Source organism: Vulpes lagopus, chromosome 9, assembly GCF_018345385.1.
Source record: "Vulpes lagopus strain Blue_001 chromosome 9, ASM1834538v1, whole genome shotgun sequence".
In the NCBI taxonomy this organism is placed as follows: domain Eukaryota; kingdom Metazoa; phylum Chordata; class Mammalia; order Carnivora; family Canidae; genus Vulpes; species Vulpes lagopus.
In genome coordinates this window covers 38,008,105-38,032,654 of record NC_054832.1, presented here as the reverse complement: position 1 = coordinate 38,032,654, position 24,550 = coordinate 38,008,105, and the positions used below count along the sequence as shown (strand labels likewise).

At 38.3% G+C, this 24,550-nt stretch overlaps 1 protein-coding gene across 1 annotated transcript in view; it reads right to left on the bottom strand.

The window, feature by feature from the left end:
• NIPAL2 (NIPA like domain containing 2) overlaps positions 1–24,550 on the bottom strand; it is a 76,660-nt gene that overhangs the window by 3,820 nt on the left and 48,290 nt on the right. The window contains exons 5-10 of the mRNA XM_041769517.1: positions 23,432–23,553; positions 16,105–16,201; positions 7,552–7,687; positions 5,494–5,582; positions 1,743–1,806; positions 539–633 (exon numbers count right to left, since the gene is read on the bottom strand). Coding sequence (XP_041625451.1) covers positions 539–633; positions 1,743–1,806; positions 5,494–5,582; positions 7,552–7,687; positions 16,105–16,201; positions 23,432–23,553 — 603 coding nt within the window. The remainder of the gene's footprint in view (positions 1–538; positions 634–1,742; positions 1,807–5,493; positions 5,583–7,551; positions 7,688–16,104; positions 16,202–23,431; positions 23,554–24,550) is intronic.

Genomic DNA, 24,550 nt, shown 5'->3' with positions numbered 1-24,550 from the left:
ACAGTGAGAGTGGAGGACTGCCTACATGCACATGTTGATGGTCAGGATGAAGAAGGCAATGGGGGCGGGGGGAGAAGCTACCCAAGTTCCCATATTCGGGTGACTGTGAAGAACACCCCTTCTGTCCCCACTGTACACAGGCCACTGCAGTCTTCCCCAGGGACTGTTTTCTTTAGCAGCCTAATGCCCTGTCCTTAGAAGTTCCTTCAAAGGCTCCCCAGGCAGCAGGGGACCCCTGCTGCTGGTAGTCATTCCCCACTCTTATCCTCCTTTTTCAGTTTAAGGAACCCCCCAAAAAGACATTTGCAACACCAAATCAAGAAAATGGGGCCAGTGTTCTGTGTAAAACTGACACTCAAATAAATGATTATTAACACTGACAGTTAAAACATTGCCTCTGGTTTCATCGTTAAATAAACGCTTTTCTGAGGATAAGAATTATGTTTTATATTGATTTTAACACCCCAAATAACACCAGCAACTATTAATTTATAAGGATAAAGTTTTCCATCGTAAGTTAAAGAATATACAGTTTTACCAGGAATATTTCCAAAATCAATGTAGGACTGTGACAGATGTTCCTTTTCTCGACTTCTTGTGACCAAAAACACACCAAGGAACGACAGAAAACACCTGTAAGAATAATATTAATAAAGAACACAAGAACACTGAAACAACCTATGGTGTTAAATAACTGAGCCCCATATTCTACATGATGACATAAATTGCACTGGGTTTGTTTTTCCTGTTTCTCAGGGTAAGCCTTCTAGAATTTGTCTTAATTGCTACAGCCAATTATATTTTTTCCCAGAACCAAGACCTGGGCAGCTTCCAATAAATCTCTGCCCCAGGTTTTTACCATCTGGAGGCTAATTCAGGCTCTAAACCCTTTGGGTAGACACTAGGTCTCATTTTCTATCCATGCATGCCCAGACCTGGCATGCAACATGAGCAAAAAATATATATATTCTTTAATTTTCTAAGAAATTTAATTGTCCTTGGCCATAAGAATAGTCATAGTTTCCTAGAAGTTTAGGCTTACTCAAGTATCTTATGAAATTGAATTTTCAAGCTTAAATGGTTTTCTATGCTGAAAATAGTCTGGGCTCAAGTCTGCATTAATAATGGTCATGCAGAACACTAGATCAAGAAACAGCTAAGCATTAATGGAGTGCCAGCTGTAACCAACAGAAGATCTTACACACTGGTCATATTTTGTCAAAGTTCTGCTCTCTGTTTGCAGGCATGTCAGCAAGGATGCTGACCAAATTTCCAGGAAGGGCTAAAAAGGGCCCAGACACAAGAAAAGGATACCACCAATCTGACGTTATTAGGTCCAAAGCTAATAACCTGCCCCAGACTTAACCTTTTACTCTAGGTGATTCCAGAGGCATCTGTGGTTCCTGAGTGAGTTCTAACCTAGAAATTTCCAAGAGCGAGGTGGGTCTGATTTAGTACAGAAAAGTCATAGAGTAGCTACAATAGCCTGTGGATTTATCTAGACCTTGGCTGGAACTGGAAATCCCCAGGTTCTGAATCTTCAGAGGGAGACCCAAGTTACCAAGTCAAAGAAACGGAGTTCTGTATAGGGTGTTAAATTGAAAACTATGTTTCTTTTAAGAGCTCAGGAAACTAATGTTTCTTATGTTATCTTCCAATTTTATATACCTCAGTACAATGCCAAAAATCCCACATAAAAGTAATAGGATTTCACATTCCTTACTTATGAGACATCTACTCACCCAAAAAAATATATAAATACAGTTACAAAAGCTGCACCAAGGAACTCCTGATAAAATATGATACCTGTAGCAGGAATAAAAGACAAACTTAATTTTAGGGTAAGAAAAAAATATATGTTATATATATATATATATTTGGAATATAATATATATATTAGTTACACATTGTTTTTCAAATTGTGTTAATGTATTATCTTTTTCTAAGTACAGTTATCCTTAAAATATAAATTCTGTAGCTTAGTTTTAAAATATTTGCATGCCACACTTAAAATCTTCAGTGATTTCAAAAAGAACAGAGATTCATAGACTTAATATCATGTATTATTACTATAAAATCAACACAATTGACATAACTTTTGTAAGTAGATATTTCTCTCTCTCTCTTTTTTTAAAGATTTTATTTATTAATGAGAGACACAGAGAGAGAGAGGCAGAGACACAGGCAGAGGGAGAAGCAGGCTCCATGCAGGGAGCCTGATGTGGGACTCGATCCTGGGACTCCAGGATCATACCCTGGGCTGAAGGCGGTGCTAAACTGCTCAGCCACCAGGGCTGCCCTGTAAGAAGTAGACATTTCTTACCCAGTCTAAGATTTGTCCCACTGGAACATGCAAGAAAACAAAACTCTAGTGACATTTCTTACCTACCCTTTTAGGCCAGGGATCAGCAAGCCTGACCTGAGAGAGTCTGAGTAGACTCAGGCCTCTGACACATCATTCCCTTTAGGGCAGCACTAGCCACTCATGCTGGCACTCTTAGCAATGCCATGTGTGTGCTCAGGCACCGCAAGGAACAGCAGCAACTGCCATTCTACCCAGCTCCATCTCTTACTGCCAACACCCTCTCTCCCTTCTCCTTCTTTGAGTCTTCCTTTCTGGGTGAAGGAAAACTTGGATGTGTTGTTTAATAAACTTTTCTCCTCTTCTTGCTGGTCTCGAAGATTTCTTCTTGGTTTAAGGTCCCAAAGCCTTCAGAGAGTTGTTGTTTTCTTTTAAAGGGTAGCTTTAAATAATGTATTATTTGGAATTTAATTTGTGTGTGTGTGTGTGTGTGTGTGTGTGTGTGTGAGATATTAGCCTTCCTAGTCATCCGACAAATATTTATGGAGTCCTACGTGCCAGCCACTGTGCTAGGTGCTGCAGATACCACGATGGACAAGACAGAGTCCTCTACCGAGGAGTGCTCTCAGAAGCCCATATCCTCACCTAGAGAATAAGCTTTGTCCAGGAAGAAGCCCAAGTCCAGTTCTAATAAGTATCTGTCCACGGGATGAACATTTTGAGAGCATTATTCCACATTACTGCACACTTCCTTGTAGTTATTTTAATGTTTTCGTGTTATTCTAAGCAGATGCGCCATAATATTCATTTCTCTAAGGGCATTTTAAGTGGTTTTGAAATTTTTTTTGCTTTAGTCAAGTAGCAATAAACTTCTTTGTACATATTTCTTTTTTTTTTTCTCAGCATCTTAGGACTTTTCTAGTTATTGCTGTTTAAAGCAGATTTTTTTTTAAAGAGTAGAAACATCTTTAAAAAAATTTGTAGTAAAATACAAATAACATAAAGCTTACCATTATAACCATTTTTAAGTTTGCAGTTGTGTTAAGTATATTCACACTGTTGAACAACTAATCTCCAGACCTCTCTCACCTTGCCAAACTGGAAGTCCATACCTATTAAAGGAAACTCTTAAAAAAAAAAAAAATAAAGGAAACTCTTCATTTTCCCCTCCTCCAGCCTCTGGCAATCATCACTCTACTTTCTATTTCCCATTCCTGTAAGTCAGACTACTCCAAATACCCCATATAGGTGCAATCATACAGCACTGGTCTTCTTATTTCACTCAGCATAACGCCCTCAAGGTTCATCCATGTTGTAGCATGGGTCAGAATTTCCTTCCTGTTTAAGGTTGAATAAAATTTGATTGTATGACATACCACTTTTTCTTTTTCCATTCATCTACCAATGGACATGTGAGTTGAGTTGTTTCCACCTTTTGGCTACTGTAAATAATGCTTCTATCACCCAGGCATACAGGTATGTTTGAGTACTTGTTTTCAATTCTTTTGGGTATGTACCCAGAAGTGGAATTGCTGAACTGTGTGGTAATTCTATGCTTAATGTTTGGAGGAACTGCCATAGTGTTTTCTATAGTGGCTACTTCATTTGACATTCCCACCAACAGTGCACAGAATTTAATTTTTTCCAGATCCTCAGCAATACTTGTTAATTTTTTTCTATCTGCCATCCTAATGGGTACAGGTGGTATCTCCTTGTGGTTTTGACTTAGATTTCTCTAATGATTAGTGATGTTGAGCATCTTCTCCTGTGCTTACTGGTCATTTGTACATCTTCTTTGGAGAAATGTCTATTCAAGTCCTTTGCCCATCTTTAGATTGGGTTATTGTTATTGTGGTTATTGTTGCACTGTAGGATCAAAGACTAAAAATATTTTTAAGGTTCTAGATAAAGGCTATGAAACTGAGTTCTAGGAGGGCAGTATCATACCACCCAACTCCACGGCAGCACCTATGATACTGTAGCCTTGCTGGCATCAATTATTGCAGTAAAAAGTATGAAACAGAAACTTTACCAATTTATAGGCAAAATATGGTATGGAATTTTAGTTTTAAGCTAGACTTTTTGATGGGGGCAAAAAGGGAAAGTTAGTCAAGAAGCTTCACCTCCATTCCATACTTCAACAACAGCAGATGAATGATCACTCCCAGAAAGCTCCAGCCTCCCTGACTCATCAATTACTTGGTGTGTTGAGTACTGAGATTCCAGCCCTGTTGGTCCTCCTACAAAAGATTCTTTTCAAGGGAACTATATTTTTTTACACATCTTTACAACATTAATATTAACTATTAGGGGACATGTCATGCCTGTAACTCTTTTTGGCCCTATTAATTTTTTTTCTAATAACTCTAGGGCACACAAATATGAAATCTTTTCTTACTTTCTTTTGTCAACAAGCATAAAATGCTTTTAAAAATCAGATGTCTTTGTATATGATCTTTCTCTTTAAAAGTAAGGTTCAATTTGGGGAAATAAAAAAATGCATCAATTACTCTTAAAAACTGCCCACTAGCAGTCGCATTGTTCGCCATGAAATAAGAAAGATGTGCCAATTAGGTAATATTCCTTAATTACTCCCAAAATGCATAAACTTTGCTTTGGCAAATGAACTTCCAATATGAGATGGTAGTAAATATATCCAATAAGCCAATAAACAAGGGCACACAAGGAGTAACCTTAGGAGTGAGAGACTGGAATCTATCATATTTTGGTCTGTACCAATTTTCAAATTTACGCTTTTCTAAGAACACTACTGTGTTATATATATATATATATATATACACACACACACACACACACACACACACACACTCACACACATATATTTGGAAATACCAAAGAACTAGAATAGTAAAAAATAGAGGCCAGAGCATCAAAGATAGTAGTTTGTATTCTCATCTGCCTGGCCTTCCATGGAACACTGGATTCAGTGTTGGGCCCCACTCTGATGAAGGCAGTGAGGGACAGGGAAGAAGAGTTAGGACCCTTCCACTGCTTTGATTATCAGAAGGGCTGGCAAGGAGAAGACTCCAGAAAGCAGAGCTAAGATGAGAGTCTTGAATTCACAGTCTCATTTAACCTAAAGATTCCTTGTCTCATTTACTCTGAAAGAAACTTGATTTAATGCCTGGTGTAGGGGTAGAATCACCTAGGTGTAGAAAGCCGAAGCTCACCTGCTATAATGGCACTGGTCGTAAAGAAGACGTGGTTGACCGGCACCACCATTGTTGTGTTGTAGAGTTTTGTAGCTTGATTCAGGAACCTAGAGCAGAAGGCACTTACTGGGGCTTGGGCTTTAAGAGACGCTCAGCAACATGTTAACAGTAACATCAAGAAACTTAAGCTACAACTACAAAGGAAAAGGAAGTGCAGTAAAAGGGCATTTCCAATCAGCAGTCATAGCTCATAGCTTATATGCATCTGATGTATGAGATCAGATGTCAGGTTTTATGGTCTGTTTAAACCAACAACAGTAACAATGAAAAGTAATTAATCATATTCTGAGGCCACAGAAGTTTGAGTTGGAAGCGATTCAAGCTGCTGGACCAGTATCACACCGGAGCTGATTCATTAGGATAGACCCTAGAATCTGTTAAGTATCATATCTGGGGAATAGTATAGCTATCCATTGACATGCCACGTGCCAAGAAAGAAGATGAAGAAGTAAAGGAATGTTTAATATTTCAAAAACAATGCTCAGGACTCCAGCTGCAGAGCACATGTGGGAGCTCAGCTTCTCACTTTGGCCACCAACATGATTCAGTTTCCCACAATGAAGCTGTGCTGCTCTGTCACTGACATCTACTGGACAATTTTAAAAAGCACTAATGCTTAGGTCCTGTCCTGGCACAACTTAAAAAAAAATGTTTTGTGGGTAGGCCCGAGTGTGCCTGAGCTTGTGTGCACATGCGTGCCTGTGTGCACACACTTATGTATGAATACATACATGCATGTAGATGTGTGTGTGCATGTGTATATATATACATATACACACACATATCTATATACATACAGATACATGTATATATACATATACAGATATATACAGGAGAACAAACACATCTCCTTTGGTGTTATTTCACTGGGTGGCCAGTCCTACAGTTCCAGTGTGTTCAAGGTAGCTCCAGTGTGGCAGAGGCAGAGCCAGAACAAGGGTGACGGAAATCCGGTATACCTTCAGTTGTACCTGCCTCTTAAATTCATAAAGCTGAGTTGAAAGATAACAATCACTAAACTCCAAAAGATATTCTAGCAGTGCTGATTATCTCAGAAGAAGAAAGGGAGATGAAACAAAGTAGCGAGGGTCAAGCATTAGAAACACACTCATTCTCATAAGGAAATGACAGATGAAACTGCGACAAACCATTGGGTTTCTCCAGTCATTGTCCACATTTCCTTGCAACAGGGCCTATGTCCAACCCGTAACGATTAGACTTGACTGCTAGCTGCCATGGAGAGCACTACTCTCTTACTGATGATAGGCTCTGATCTCCCAGCTGGCACCGGAATGGTGCTTTTGCATAGATTTTGGGGTAAACAGAAAACTTCCTGGCTGACCAAAGATAGTCTTGCAGGGAAAGGCATAATCATGATGTGAAATGGAGGGGAAGTGAGTGGGGGCAGATGGAGGTGGTGGGGGTGGGGGAAGAACAGAAATTTAAAATGTTCCATGTCACCACAATTAGGCCCCAAGAGAAACATAAAACAATCATTCTATGATCCCAGGGGTACAAAGGAAATTCTGGCCAAGGATGCAAAGTTCTGGGTAAAGGATTTCCCTCCCAGCCAAACGTCTGGTTTTGTCCATCCCTGTGCAATTAATGAGCATGAGCTAAGGATGAAGGTGAAGGGTTCAGGTATTTCCTATATTTAGAATGACATCCTAGATGTGGACCTGCCCCTTTGATTTATTGCTAATGACAACCTGCGTATGATGGATATTAATTACAAGCAGAAGAGCATCAGGAAAGTATCAAAGTGCACTTAGCTAGATTACGGCCATACTTTAGAATTCACAAGATATGAAGGCAATGCTTAGTGCAAGCTTATTATTGGACACGAAGGATAAAGCAAGGCATGCTGGCTGAGGACAAGCTATAGACTCTTCACCCTTAGAAATCAGTTACATCAGTTACACCTAATTGTAATGATCAACGGATGCCCATAAAGATGAATGCGCAGAGAAGCACAGGGATGTTGAAAGATTAGTAAGTATGTAGAAGCTAACTTACTTGACTTGGAAAACACAAGATGCTATCATAATGATACACATGATATAGAAGATGGGATAAGTTAGTTGCATTTGATCCATCACAGAAAAAGTGATCATGCCTGAGACTGCTTTTACTGAAATTACAGTCAATGAGGCTGAAAAAGAAAACAAGAAACACAAATAAAATACATACTTGAGACAAAATTACAAATAAATATTTTAAATTTACACAGGAGAGTAGTCGATACCCCAGTTATGCTCTCAGAATGCAGGCTCAGGGGAGGTGGCATTAGAACGTGGCACCAGATATGCAGTAGCGCTGCTGCTCAAAGCTGCGCTGGATTTTGAATTTGCTTAAATCAGCTCTAGATCGGCTGTGAAACTGGGTGCTTTTAATCTTTGCAGCAAGCAAAGCTTAAAAGCTTATTTTTCCAGCCCTAACTGTTGAAAGGATGCCACAGAGGTTATAATCATTAGGAGATGGAAGAGTAGAAAACAGTGAAGCAGAGAGAGAAGAAAAGCCAGATAATCCATGTGACATGAATGGGAAAATAACTATTAAACTAGACTGAAAAAATTTAAAACCAAATAGATGAGAAAACTGGAGTGTGTAAAGCAATTCACTCTGTGAGTTTACTAAGAGTTGTACTGAGTCTACATATGAGCCTTTTTGTCCATAAATGTCTAGGAGCTTCATGAAAAATATTTTTTGACAAAGACAGTAATTGGAAGCAGGACCAGATCTGAGTATTCATTTCTCAGAGTCAACCATAAATCTAAGATGTACATAAGCAGTGTCTATTCTCTATGCTAAAGAGGAACCTGTTCTTAGGAGAACAAATTTTTCATAGGTTACAAATAGCTATGAAGTGACTTGATAAGGTTATAACAGGAAAGCAATGAAGCATTTTCTAGAAACACTGTGTCTCTGTAGGAAGAAAATAGTGTTTTCTTTTTGTTTTAGGTTGTTTAATGTTGCATATAATTCCAAAACTTAGGGATCCCTGGGTGGCGCAGCGGTTTGGCGCCTGCCTTTGGCCCAGGGCGCGATCCTGGAGACCCGGGATCGAATCCCACGTCGGGCTCCCGGTGCATGGAGCCTGCTTCTCCCTCTGCCTGTGTCTCTGCCTCTCTCTCTCTCTGTGACTATCATAAATAAATAAAAATTAAAAAAAAAAAACTTAGCTAAAACTTACAGATAGTGAAAAAATAATTTTTACATGAAGTCAAATAACTGTAAGTCAAAGGCAATGTGAAGGAGAAAAATTATCTTTGGTGCTGTTGATCTACCTGGTCATAATATATCTGGCCTTTATTCCTTTTTGACAAAGTATATAGATATATATATGTGTGAGTGTGTGTATATATATACATATATATGTATCTATATACTTTTATATATATATATAAAATAAAGATATATATAAAGTTATATATATATATATATATATATATATATATATATATATATATATATATATATAAAGAATAAGTTTAAAATAGCAGCTGATGGCCAATCAGGGAAAGCCTCCCATAATCTCCTTTTCCAAAAAACTGAAAATATATTTTAATTTGAAGAGTACCAGGGTACACTTCCAAATTAGGCATCTTCTTTTCATAATTAACAGAGGAGAACAGGTGATAAATTTTAAAAACAAACCCCCAATCTGAACAAGAGGACCTTACAACCAGGCCTCTCTTCATCTTAAAATGCCTTTTGGGGACGCCTGGGTGGCTCAGCGGTTGAGTGTCTGCCTTTGGCCCAGGGCATGATCCCGGGGTTTTGGGATCGAGTCCTGCATCGGGCTCCCTGTGTGAAGCCTGCTTCTCTTCCCTCTGCCTGTGTCTCTGCTTTCTCTCTGTGTCTCTCATAAATGAATAAATAAAATCTTTTTAAAAAATGTCTTTTGACCTGATCATTTTACATGTTTTCTACAGATTATGACAATAGTCATACCTTAGCTAATCTAGGAATTTTAAATATCTGCAGTGATGTATGTCACTTAATGGTTTAAGTTTATAAGGTTAGCTCTTGAGGGACCTTGGTTTCCTCCTCAAAATTTTGCTTGAAATTAGAACACAATGTGATTATGGTCTTGGGGTCAGAACAGCCAGATTTTCCAAAGGATCATTAATGGGAAAGAGCTGAACACTATTCCATTAGCCTCACAACCTCCGGATTGCCAAGGTTCTTCAAAGTTCATCTAATGCAACTACCATCTGATGTTAAATTATACTTAACTGCAAAACAAAAACAAAACTACACTTCTTTATTAAACAGCTAAACCAACTATTGGTTTGCTCTAATCACTGTATTTTCAAAGCATGTATAATCATCAACTGATTAATCACTCTTTACGTAACTTATGTAACTCTGCACGTTATTTCTAGGCTGTGACAAGGACTGTTTTATTTTTGGGTGGGAGTGTGGTTAATGAGGACAAGTGGCAATACAAAATGTAATGCAGTATCATTCTAATGTATATATAAAAATATAAAGTGTTTATGTATCTTCTATTTTTATATACAGAAAAGAGGCTAGAAAAAATACTAGAAGGAATTACATCAAGATACTCTCAGTGGTTATCTCTAAGCATTGGGATTATGATAATCTTTAAGCTCATTGTTTTAAGCTCTAAAAGTTTATATGTTCCTTTAAGAAAATTCAGAAAAACAAAACAAAAAATAAATAAATAAATAAATAAATAAATAAATAAATAAAAAAAAGAAAATTCAGAAAAACACAGAAAAGGCTGAAAACAAAAATGAAAATCACCTGCTCTCAACACTCATCCCCAAATCATTTTTAACACTTGGGAATATTTCTTTGTAGCTATTTTTCTGTCTCTAAGTATGGATATATTGTAACATACAAATCATACAATATATACTATTTAGGAACCTATTTTCAATTGCCATTAAGTATTTTCTATGCCATTAAATATTCTGTTAAAGCATGATTTTCTTCAGCTGTGAAGTATGCCTTTGCACAAATACTTACTTTATCTTGGTAATTCTCTATTTTTGCATATTTAGGTTACATCCCTTTTTTTAGTATTAAAAACGAGGCTGTGAGGGGATCCCTGGGTGGCGCAGCGGTTTGGCGCCTGCCTTTGGCCCAGGGCGCGATCCTGGAGACCCGGGATCGAATCCCACGTCGGGCTCCCGGTGCATAGAGCCTGCTTCTCCCTCTGCCTGTGTCTCTGCCTCTCTCTCTCTCTCTGTGACTATCATAAATAAAAATTTAAAAAAAAAATTAAAAAAAAAAAAACCGAGGCTGTGATGAATATTCCTGAACATAAATCTTTGCATACCACTCTGCCAACTGCCCCAGGAAAATCACCCTAAAGGGGACTTTGTTAACAGCTGCTGTTCTGAAATACACTGTCAAGCTGCCTTCTACAGAGTACCAGTCACACTCCCAGAACACTGAGCGGCAGTGCTCAGTTACATGGATTTTTATATTTTTTCTTGATGAGTCTCTCTGTTTTCTTAATTCTCAATAATAGACATTACAGCGTACCATTTTTACCTGATGTAGCTGACTTGTGTTTGAAATCTGGCCTTCTCAGTTTCCTCCTACTTCATCAATTGCTCCTTCTAGAGACTTGCTCAAATTGCCATCAATGTCTACTTATTAGAGTTATAAATATTTAATTTATTAATTTGGCTTCTGTAATCCAAGTATGCAAAGCAGAGAAGGACCTCCTAGCTTTCCCAGCTCATTCTGCCGGGAGTCCTAAGACTCCTTTAAGAAAGATTACAGCCACAGTCATGGGGAGCCACCCATTAGAAGCCAGAACGCTTTCTCCCCAGTTGCCCTCACTTGCTGTTTTTCCTTTTTAGTCCTTTTCTTTTAAAATCTATATGATTTGGGGGCAGCCCCGGTGGCGCAGCGGTTTAGTGTCACCTGCAGCCTGGGGTGTGATCCTGAAGACCTGGGATCGAGTCCCACGTCAGGCTTCCTGTATAGAGCCTGCTTCTCCCTCTGCCTGTGTGTCTGCCTCTCTCTCTGTCTCTATGAATAAATAAAATCTTAAAAAAATAAAATCTATATGATTTGTATCAAATAAAATATATCAAATTTTTATCAAATATTATATATCAAATAATATGATGTTAACAAAAAAAAAATCCACCTGCCTACTGCCTTTCATTCATTTCCAGTGTACGCCTCATACGTGCTTTTAATCACAATGACGGTAGGTACCAGGTTGTGTGCTACGTTTTCATTTAACTTAACACCATACACATTTTTCAAGGCTGCCACATGAGTTTCACAATCATTTTTTCTTGTAAAAGTCATTACTGATCATTGTAAAATACCCAGCCGGCACAGGTAAGTATAAAGCGAAGAGTGGGTGTCTTTTTCTCTTTTCTTATTCTAGTGAGAACACCTCTGGTTTTCATGAATGGGTGTGCTCTAGCTTTTGGGTTAAGAGAAGTATGTTCTTCCAATGTTACAGAAACAGAGAATAGAATGGTGGTTGTCAGGGGCTTGGGGTGGGGGAAATAGGGTGATATAGGTCAAAGGGTCCAAATATTTAGTTTAAGAGGAGCATCTGAGGATCTAAGATACCACATGGTAACTATAATTAATAACATGGTATATTGTGTACTCTAGAGTTCCTGAGAGATCTTAAGCATTCTCACAGCACACACACATAGAAGAGTTAACTATATTAACTATATGAGGTGATATATGAGGTGATAAATGTGTTCATTATCTTGAGCGTGGTAATTACTCTAAAATGTATATGCATATCGAATTATCATGTTGTGTACTTTAAATATGTGCACTATATGTGTGAATTATTTCCCAATAAAGTGAAAATTGTTAAAATGAGAGAAATATGTTTTTAACACAGATATCTCTATTCCAATTGCATTTCAAATTCTTTATTAGGAATGGATATTAAACTTTAACATGTCTCTTCAGCATCTAGATATTTACATATTTCCTTTTTGAGTCATTATATTAATGACTATATTAATGGATTTCTTAAAGAACAATCCTTTCTTTTTTAAGATTTTATTTATTTATTCTTGAGAGACAGAGACAGAGACACAGGCAGAGGGAGAAGCAGGCTCCCTGCAGGGATTCCGATGTGGGACTCGATCTGGGATTCTGGGATCACGCCCTGAGCAGAAAGCAGATGCTCAACCACTGAGTCACCCAGGGTCCCAAGAATGATCCTTTCATTCCCATAATTAATTTAGTTAATTAAAAATGTTTACTTTGAGCTCACTGTCCTCAGTTCTACGAAATTATATAGTGTAACTACAACAGAGATGGCTATGTCCTCAGAACTAATCTGATGTCCCCCATCAGAGGAGTTCATACCGGAATATAAGGATATAAGTAGGGTATGTAAGTATAAATTATTATTCGTGTTTCAAAGAAAAAGAACTGGTTTCATAAAGACCATTTGGTCATGAAGTATGATTTTTTTTTCTGGATTCTACTTGCTCGTCTTTTATTTGAGACTTTTACACATTAATACTCAGTAGTGAAAATAGTTCATGGTGTACTGTTTGGGATCAGTATACTGATTATGTAAAGAAAAAAAAAGGTGAAAGCTTTCTTCTTATGTCCTCAAATAGTTTAAACAACATCAGAATAATCTGTTTCTTAAAGATTAAACGCATTATCATCTAGGTTGAAAGTAAATGTAGTCCTGATTCTCTTCAGGATGTAGCTTCTATTTCTTCCACAGCTATTTTCCTTTAAGAATTAGCAGTTTAATCAAGTTTTCATATTTATTTTCAATTTTATCTTGAATTTTGGGTATTTGAGATTTTTCCTTTTTTTTTTTGTCTTATGGAGGGTCTATTTTAATGTCTTTTATGGATAGATTTTGGGTTTATTTATCAATCCATTGCTTTTTGGTTCTCTATTTCATTAATTTTTTACCTTTATTAAGCACTCCTTTTTGCTTTCCTCAGCTTTATTTCAGTTTTATTCCTCCCTTTTTGAGTGGAGTGCTTGACTTACATTTAAAGTGATGAATTTCCTTCTGAATATAGCACTAGTCATAAACTATAGGTTGAATAGTGTTTTCATAATAATTTTAAAAATATATGCTGCAATTAAATCTTGTTTTCTACTAGGGTCCAGCAGTAGTTTAAGAGTAGTGTTAACATTTCCAGATGTTACAGTCTTACTCTTTTCTATTTTTGTTATTATTTTCTGTTTTTATTTCGCTGTGATCTGAGAATGTGGTCTGTACTATTTCAACTTCCTGGAATTTATCAAGGATTTCTCTGTGGCCAATTATATAATTACCTTCTGTGAATGTCACACAGGCACTTGAAAGCAGGTGTATGGCCTGTTTTCAGGATTTAGAGTTCAACACGAGATCAAAATTATGGACTCATTCCTCTATCCTTACATATTTGTCTACTGTGGGACTCAGGAAATTCAACAAAATCCCCTACCCCTGGACAAGCAGAGCAGGACTGACTCTATTTTGGGCTGCACCCACCTGGTGCTGACCTGCTTATTACTTAGGGCACTGCCCCGCCCTAATCAAAGACCAGGGCACACCCTAACCGGAGATCCGGCTCAGCGGACCAGCCTGACTGTGCAACTTTCTGCGTACCCCATGGGCCACTGGCCCCTATAAAGCTGCTGCCTCTTAGTCTCGGGGTCCAAGTCCCTGCTCCGCTGTGTCGGGTGCACTCGGACCCAGGCTCGAGCTTGTAATAAACCGTCGTGTGTTTGCTTCGGTGTCGGCTCCTTGGCGGTTTCTCGGATTCGCGATCTTGGGCACGACACCCACCCATCTTCCGGGAGCTAAGAGAAGTCTGCTACTCTTCTCATATTCTGCTAATGTGATTTCCAAAAGAGCTGCTGCTCGAGTCTCTGAAGGTCTCCTGGCCGTGCTGTCTCCTCTCCTGACCCCCAGGCCCACCATGATGAGCAGCTAAATACTAATATGGGGCTTCCAGGAGCCCCTGCTGCATTTAATGCTTCTGCCTTGATTTTAATGTAGATAGTAATAGTATGGCCTCTGCTTTCTTTTACTTTCAATCTGAGTTACCTTGTTTTAGATGACACTTAGGTATGAAGCCAAAGTATTTCACAACCAGCAAGACTCTCACAGACCTGACCCTGAGGACACTGGCTGAATCCAATTTCAGAATCTTTTTCAAAATCAACCTGGTAGGAATGATGGCTCAGCAGTTTAGTGTCTGCTTTCAGCCTCTGGCTGTCCTGGAGTTCCAGGATCGAGTCCCACGTGAAGCCTGCGTGAAGCCTGCTTCTCCCTCTGCCTGTGTCTCTGCCTCCGTGTGTTTCTCGTGAATAAATAAATAAAATCTTAAAAAAAAAAAAATCAACCTGGGAGTTTTTCCTGAGGTCCAATTTGGGAATCTTTCCTTATTACTAGGTAAATTTACCCTATCTACATTTACAATCATAATTGGTCTGTATGATGATCTTAATTCTGTTATCTTACTTTCCTATCTAAAATTTCCTTTTTACATTTTTTTCCTTTTTTCAATATTTTCCTATATAATATGTACATTTTGTCTCTCAGTTTTTTTGCTTTTGTTCCCCTATCTGGTAATTTGGAATGAAACAAATATAAAGTTCTTTTTTCTGTTCTTTTGATCATCAGCATACTTGAATATAGCATAAATTTGTTTCTATAAGTAACTACCACAAATACAAATCTTCTGATTCAAAGGAGAAAACTAGTTCATGAAATGAAAAGAAATGAAAGCTCCGGCCCTTCCTCAGCATAAGGGCTGCTGCCTGTCCCAATGCTCTAAGTATAATCTACAGTCCTAGCAAACAACACAAGATATATGGATCATCTATGTCATCTGCAAAGAAGAGGCAACAGAAGAATCATAAATTTTTAAAAAGGCAATTTTCCAAATGATTAATGAGAACTCCTAGTGTCGACTTACATGAGAGTGTGTGTGTGTGTGTGTGTGTGTGTGTATTTATGTTTGTTTTTGTGTGTGTGTGTGTGTGTGTGTGTGTGTGTATAAGAAAGGGGAGGGGAAAGGATAGATTCAAAAATATATAATGGGCTTACAGAAGCTAAAGTTTTCAAATTTTATAAGGTGCCTTCAGAAAAAAAGGGGATGGATCAACAATAAATGAAAAGAATTAAAGAAATGCAGATTTTAAGAAAATGATACTGCTTACATTTATGTTTATTAGCCACATTTTATTAAAGTTTTATAAAAGTAAACAAGATAAGTCTTGATAAATAATCCTTGACACAAAAGTTTCAACTGGAATCATTCATTTGTTCCTCTTTTAATAATTCTCAATTATACACTAAGAAAAACAATCCTCAAGTTGTCAGAGAGCAAATAAAATTACCAAGAAGTAAAAACTCTTACATAGGTTTTTAAAACAACTAAACACACCAATTTTAGCCATGGACATGCCAAATTTTATTTGCATAATTGAGACTAGGTTTCTTTCTACAGATCAGAGTTGAAAAGTAGAAATAATGAGAAAGGAATACAATGCTCAAGTCCTCTCCTTCCAATCTCTTTTCTGACTTTGCCTGGCTAGATTAGAGAATTAGGAAACAAAACGTGTCCTTACCGAGAAGTGCCACCAGGGTTAGCAGAATCACCATGTGCTTCACTTCCTTTCTCTTATGGAAATACAGCAGAATGCAGAAAATTAATATTTCTAAAATCTAGAAATGAAAAAGATGAAAAAGAGTAAACTATAAATTACTTTGTACAAAGTCTTCAGGATGCCACACTTCTCTGATTTTGCAACAGTTCTCCTGTGAGAGCTGAGGGTGACTGGCATTCCTAAGGACAATTATAAACATAGGGGAACAATATAAGGATCCTCAGCCATTCAGACTAGGGCTCTAACCTCACCTACATGCCAGTGACCTTGAGATCAGCAACTCCAGTCTCATTTATCCAAATACCTTCTAGACATTTCCATATGCACATTTAATAGCCGTATCACACAGATATGGACAATGCTAAACTCCTGAGTGCCTTCCTTCCCTACATATCCTTCCTGGGGCCTTCATCCTCAAAATGAATGGCTCAACACCTACCTCCCTTTTTTTTTTTTTTTTTTTTAAACAAGTAGACTTTATTAAGTAAAAAGTACAACCTTCTCCCAGCAGGAAGTAATTTCATCCTTTGAAAGTAAAAGAGGGTTAAAAGAGAGTCTGGAAGTTTCCTAGCCAGCAAATCCTTCCTTTCCCCTACTCCCTGCTACCCTCTCTCTAACCAATTCGTTTTTTTTTTGTTGTTTTTTTTTTTTTTTAATTTTTTATTTATTTATGATAGTCATACAGAGAGAGAGAGAGGCAGAGACACAGGCAGAGGGAGAAGCAGGCTCCATGCACCAGGAGCCTGACGTGGGATTCGATCCCGGGTCTCCAGGATCGCGCCCTGGGCCAAAGGCAGGCGCCAAACCGCTGCGCCACCCAGGGATCCCCTAACCAATTCGTTTTTGATTCTACTCTTGCCTCTACAATCCAGCCATTCAGTAGCCAGAGGAATCATTTAAAAGCACAATTTGAATAATGAAATGTTATTCATAGAGAAGATATGTGAGATACATATAAAGTGGGTGCCCTGCACCCAGCCAGCGAGAGAGAACCTACCAAGACCTGTGAAGCCTCTTCCGTGCCACTCCCCAATTGCACTCTGTTCCTGGTAGGATCTCCCCAGCAACCACTACGATGAATTTGTGTGTTTACTATTCACTTTCTTTATAGTTTACCACCTTTTATGTATCCTCAAACCACACTGTTTATTTTTGCATCTGTCTGGACTTTATATATGTAGAGTCATACTTGCTTTCACTTACTTGCTTTTTTTCACTCTGTTTATGAGATTTATCCAGGATGATACATGTAGTAGAAATATATATTAAATCCAGTCATTCCTTTGTTCAAACCTCCTGTGGTTTCCTATCACATTAAGGATAAAATCCTGGATGGCCAACCTGTGCCAGCCACAGATGCCCCACCCCCACCCCGACCCTCATCCCATTTTCTGCAAAGCTCAGATTGCTCCTGCCTTTGGACCTTTGCACTAACTGTTGGAGTTGCCTGGAATACTTCCCTGACCTCCCTACAATGCCTCCTTCCAGTCACTAAATTTCAGCTTAAAGATCACCTCCTCCGAGATGTGTTCTGACCACTCTGATCTAACAGAGCCACCATTCATCTACTCTGTAGAGCGTTTTATCATCATCTGGAATATTTCTTGTTCATGCATTTTTGTGTTCCTTGTCTGTCTCCCTGACTAGCACACAAGCTCTATGAGAACAGGGATCTTGACTGTCCTCTTTGCCACTGTCTTCAGTGCCTGGACACAGTCGGTCACTGAATAAGTATTTATGGAATTAATGAATAAATTACACCTTAAATTTATTATGAACTTGCCAAAAAACCAGACCTAATGTCTAATAAGCTGAGTGTTCAATAAATATTAATTGACTGTCTAAAATTTTCTTACCCTTAAGAAAACGCTAACGTAACTTTGAGTTCTCAATTTTATTTTTGTTTTAACGTTTTTTTTTTCTTTTTGGAAGTCCTTAAGATAACCCAAAGCAAAGCTGTTTTGTTTTGTTTTTTCCACGAAGGCAGTATCCCTGGACTGAAATCATAAATAAAAATGTTTACTTTTCTGACGTCAGACAAGTAAAAACACCACCACTAATTTTTTTTCTTAGGAATTACTAGGACTTTACTACATTCAGGTCTGCATTTTACTTATGGAGCCCTCTCTAAGTTAGCATGAATCTCTACTGTTTCAGTTCCAGGTTTGCTTGGTTTTTTTCCTCTTAATCCTTTGTGGGCATGGAAAACAGCAGGACCATATATTCTTCATGTAAAAACCTTTCATCTCATGTGGAAGATTAAGTCATCCCTCAGTCTTTTCCTGGTTAATTAAACCAATTACTTTAACTTTTTCTTATCAGACTTATTTGCCAGATCTTCAACTTAATCAAGTCAGGCTACAAAAGTTTAAACTCCTATCCCTTTGCCTTTCCCAAAGCTGCCATCAAAACGTTGGGTGTCCCAGTGTCTGTACAGATCATCAATTGTTAACAGAAATATCCCCGTTGGCTTTGTCTGCCTTCAAACCACAGGCTTTCATTCCTCACATCATATGATTACAGACAACTCACAGCAGCATTTGGGACCACTTGTACTCATTGCTGGAGAGAAGGCACGAATGCACTGAGCGTGTTAGCTAATCTATTAGCCAGAGGATTATTATTTCTGGGAAGGGGGTGGGGGGAAATGAGGGTAGTTATCAGTTCTAAATATCACATATGACTTTTTTTCCAAATTCCATTGCTGTTGCTTTAGATAAATAAAACATGAGCTCCCGTGACTCAGAATGACTGGAGCTGCCCTGCATTCTGTCTTGTGGCAAGAGGTCATAGACCTCCCAGAATAAAATATTCAAGCAGCATGGAATTAATGTTAGTTTTTCCTAGGTGACATTTTTTTCCCCTCTCTGAAAATATCAACATTAAAGCAGCGGTGATTTTTATGGGTTGCTGAGACACAGAAAGAGGCAGCTTTGCTGATTGCTATCTCAGAGGTCAGAAATAATAACAGCACTTACTGCAGGCTTACCTCATGCTTTACTTGCACTAATTCATTGAGTCCTCACAATGACCTTAGGAGACAGGCAGTGTTATCTCCATTTTACAGATGAGGATACCAAAGCTCAGAAGGATTAAATGATGTAGGTTTGGTAGGAGGAATAACGGCCTCCCAAAGATGCCCACGTCCTAATCTCTGTAACTAGTATGTTACTTTGCGTGGCAAAGGGGCTTTGGCCCTTAATTAATTCCTTAATCAGGCTATGGACCTTGAGATGGGGAGATTATCCTGGATTATCCAAGTAAGTTTGAAGTAATTGTCTGAGTCCTAAAAAGCAGAAAACCTTCACAAGCCTGCTCGGAGGGAGATGTAACATGAGAATGAACAGAGTCAAGGAATGCTGGTGGCCTCTAGAAGCTGGGAGAGGCAAGGAAATGGATTCTCCAGAGGCACGAGTAAGGAATATAGCCCTGCCAGTACCTTAATTTTAATCCAGTGGAACCCATGTTGGATTTATGACCTTCAAAACTGTAAGATAATAAATTCATGTTGTTTTAAGACATGAAGCTTGTAACAATTTGTTATGGAAGTAATAGGAAACTGAGATTTCGGTATCTGAGGTCTTTCCAGAGGAACAGACTCCTCAGGATGAGTTTCCTGAATCGACTCCAGGTTTTATGGATTGGTTCTCTAGTCCATTTAGATTTAAAGGCACTCATCACCCTGTTTTCAGTGGTGAAAAGAACACTGGCAGGCCATGGGATGCTGTGACAAAGGAGATACACAAAATTTCATCATTAGATACTCCACTTCCAGTACAAAAATCTGAATCCACATTTACCTCACCTCTCACGAAGTCTTTCTTGCCTTCTTCTTTTTCTTTCTTTCTTTCTTTCTTTCTTTCTTTCTTTCTTTCTTTCTTTCTTTCGTTTTCTCTTTTAAAGATTTTATTTATTCATGAGAGACACAGAGAGAGGTGGAGACACAGGCAGAGGGAGAAGCAGGCTCCATGCAGGTAGTGTGATGTGGGACTCAATCCCAGGACCCTGGGATCACGCCCTGGGCAGAAGGCAGACTCAACCACTGAGCCACTCAGGTGTCCCACCAATTCCTTTCTTGAAAGTATATACTCTGAGATGACTTTCTTGTCAAAAAAACCACAAAAACCCCAAAACAAACAAACAAAAAAACCTCTGCAAAAGCTCTCCTTAGGGTCAAGTCTGGGCGAAGATTTGATCCTCCATGGTCAGTTTTTATTCATTCTGCATAGACAGGTGTGTACTGGAACGGATTGGAGAGTGCACCCTGGAGGTGGGCTGTCTGGTATTGAATTCTGGTTCTGCCACTTAGTATTTATGTAACTTTGGATAAGTTACCTACCTCAGCTTCCCCATCTGCCAATGTAGAGGACAGAACATATTCTGAGTTCCCCAGGATTCAGGATTCAGCTTGTTTGGTGAGCACAGGCTGCTCTATTGCAGAAGCGAGCCCCAGGACGAGCGTACCTGCTCAGATGGCAAAGCAAAAGAACCTCAGGCAATGCGTATTGAGGTCTTATAAAAACAGGTTTTTTTCCTTCAGGTTTCTAACACCTGGTGGTGAGTTTTGAAGCAGCTCTGCCAGAAAGGCTGACTTAATAATCAGCTTTGGGGTATAGCATTACAACAAACAATAGGGCATGGCCCCTGCTTCTGCTGATTTAATTTTTTGTCTGGTGGAGAGAAAATGAACACCTTTCAGATTATTTTGTGAAGGATCTTATGTTCACAACAGAAGTTTCCATCTGAATTCTCTGTTGGAAAATCTGGGTGGACAAAATGGCTACAAAGAATGGCCTGCCAAAGAACACAAAGCAATTGAGGCTTACAGCCGAATTTCCTCATGCGCATTCCGCAGACTGCCTTAATAGGTATCACTCAACAAAAAAGCTCCTTCGAGAAGAGGACCCTGTGGTCAGCAATTTTGTTTCTTTCCTAAAGGACTTCTAGTAGAGATGAATTTCTCAGAATTTCCATGTTATGCAGCAGCTTTTCTAACCTTGAAAACGCACTTGTTTTTTGCTTCTTGGCAAGCACCAGGTGGGATTTACCCACCTGTGAATACAGGCTGGGAAAAGTTGTTTCTGTGGGTGAGCAAAGGACACTTCATTCTTCACTGGCTGGTTGACATCAGGCTTCTCAAATCCTCTTCCTACTAAAATGAAAACAAGCTCAGAGGACAGGCTCCTGGGTCTTGTTTCTGAGGCCTCTACTTTGTGTAAGACTTAAGGGTAACCTGGACATCCACTTGGTATGGGTAAGCACATGACACAAGGAGGTGCTATTAGCCAGTCTGGGACACAATTTTACAATCCCCTTTGGAGAAATGTAAAACTTTATTCAGACTATAAAATATTTTTATTCATTTTATTAGTTATTAGAAGAGCAATTCAGGTACAGTATTTATCCTTGGTGTAATCTAAGAACAGTTAGGTGAATGATACTTCAAAGAGTAGTCTTAATTGCTGTAATTGTGATCTTTGCAGTCACAGTTTGCAGAAAAAGCACAGAAACTGCCACCTCCAAGGATTAAATACTAATTACTTTGATGTTTAACAGATTTAAACCAAACTTCAGCTCAAGATCTTAGCATACTAATTACTTTGATGTTTAACAGATTTAAACCAAACTTCAGCTCAAGATCTTAGCATATGATTGATAACTTCTAGAGTCTTTAGAGATGTAACATATAATGAATTAAATTCCAAACTAAGATAATATAGATAATCCCCTTTAGAGTCTAAAGCCAATAGTGTTATTCAAATGTGACTTTATTAAAGATTTATCTTATACTATCTTATAAATATCTGAAATTAGATTTTTGGATGACATTTACTTTCAAATATACTTTCATTATTTTATAAGAATATGGGCCTCTCCCAGGACTGTAAGTTTCCTGTTACAGGAATTCTCTATACCCTTGGTGTCTAATCAGTTGAATGAACCAGTGAATAAATGAATGAATGAATTTAAGAGTTGACTTTGGAAAGTAGCAAAATGCAAGTAATGTCAGAGGTTTTTTTTTGTGTGTGGAAACTTAACATTTAATAAAAGGTAGTTTTGTTCTTTTCAATGTTTCCTCTGGTGTTCAAATAATATATGATATGTCACCATCAAACAATGCTGTTTATCCCAGGAAACTAAGTCTTGATGCAATTTCAATCTCCAAAGGATTCAACTTGGGCTATTCATTTTCTGGTCACACACTATGTGACCCTTTTCTCACTGGATAAAGAATTTGTTTTGAAAAAAAAAAAAGAATTTGTTTTGCTTATAGGCAAAGAATAATAATATGTTGGTAGGACTTCAGGTCTGGGCTACCATGAAACACTCAATAAGTCCTTCTAGAGCCTTGGATTTGCTCGATGAAATCTGTTAAAGGGCTGGGTCTGGTGGATGAGCAGGAGGATACAATGGGGCAGAGTATGACAGACCTGAGGAAGGCTAATATGAGCTGGAAAGTCCAATTCTAAAGGTTGGTGGAGAGCCGGGGGAAGGAAAGCCTTCCAACATAAGAAAGAAGAGAGTCCAGGGGACAAAATAATTGAGTTCAGTTTTTGAGATGTCACTTTTGAGGAACCTATGAGACATTTTTTTATTGAATTAAAATTATTTTACTACTACGGCTCTTGGTTAAATGCTCATTTAGTCTATCCCAGTTTTCTTCTTACCACCTGCCCTTCCTGGAACATGCTTATTCTTCAACCTAAACCAACTTCTGTAACAAGTTACATACCAACATCTCTAGCACACCTTCTGTCTATAGCCACTGGATACAGTCACTACATCAAATAAAATATCCCAATTAGTGCCTTCAAATTTCTATATTGGCTCATTCCATTCTTTCTTTTACACATCTCTCAGTGTTATCCTGCTGCTGTTTACTTCTCCCAAGACAATCTTTTGCATTGGTCTCAAGGAATACTTTTTTGAAGAAAATATCTATCTTGAATAAAAGTCAGTGAAGTAGAATGTGTCTTCAGGCATTTCCCTTTGACCTGGGAAAGGAGGTTTTTTGGGTTTTTTGCTTTGAGTTGTCCTAAAACATGTTGCTCTGGAATTTGCTGGATTAAATATTGTGGAAATTATTCCAGTGGCAAGTCACCCCCAAGAAAAGGATACTCAGGAAACTGCTGATTTAATGTTTCAAATACTTTCTTATTGGTCAAATATATTTACAATTTAATGAGATATTAATGTTGAGAAGAAAAGATTTATTCTCTAACATCTGCATGTACCAGTGGTCTAGATAATATAACTTCTGAGATAGTAAAATGTTTAAGATTCTTACCACATAGATCAGGAACTGCCAGCCAACAAAGTAATAGTGTACTGTTCTTGCAGAGATAGACTGACTTCTGTTTGGAGCAAAGTTCACCAATAAATATGTTCCTGCAAATGCCAAGGTCATACCTTTAAATAAAATTGAAAAGGAATATTTAAACCTTTTTTGTCAATGCAAACATTACCTATAGAGTGAACATTACTTATAAAAGTGCCTATGGTTCCTTCCTATTAACATCTGATTGATCAAACTGTCCCAAGATAGCATCATGTATTCACTTGATGGCATTATCTTTTAAAAAGGGGGGTGATAAGGCCCAGGGAAAGGATGTGGGTAGGTTATAACTTCTGACTTTTCATTGTGGTTCCAGATGAATCATTGCCTCTTCAGGAAACCTTTCCCCAAAGATGGGAAAGATCAGAACACATACATTTGGAGACATGAAAACACATCCAAGCTGGCTGATTCTACATGGACCAGTAAGTACATGATAGAACTAGATCCACCAGAGCCCAGAGAGTGGGGAAGTCCATCACCTGATGGATGACCTGATGATCTACTCTGTACTTATTCATCTTTGAAACATTTACACAGATACAGACACACACACACACACACACACACACACACACGATTTTATACTTTATTTTTTAAAAATTTTTTAAAGACTTTATGTATTTATTCATGAGAGACTTACAGAGAGATGCAGAGACATGGGCAGAGAGAGAAGCAGGCTCTCTGTGGAGAGCCCGATGTGGAACTTGATCCCAGGACCCCAGGATCATGCCCTGAGCCAAAGTCAGATGCTCAACCAGTGAGCCACCCAGGTGCCCAATTTTACACTTTTAATCAATGCCATATACTAGAGTCCTTTTAGCAGAAATAACAAAGATAAGTGCTGACTTTGCTATAAGATTTGTTTAATCCAACTTAGAATCTAGAATTCTAGGGCTAACGTAGTAAAAAGTCACATTATAAACCTACGTAAGGCATGTGTTTACTGTTATCCCTTTATCATTACCTAAAATAATGGAGGAAAGAAAGGTGTATGGGGAAGAGGGGCCACATGAGGAGGAATAAAGAGAGGCCTTTACATTCCAAATGACACTGAAAACTGCTTATTTA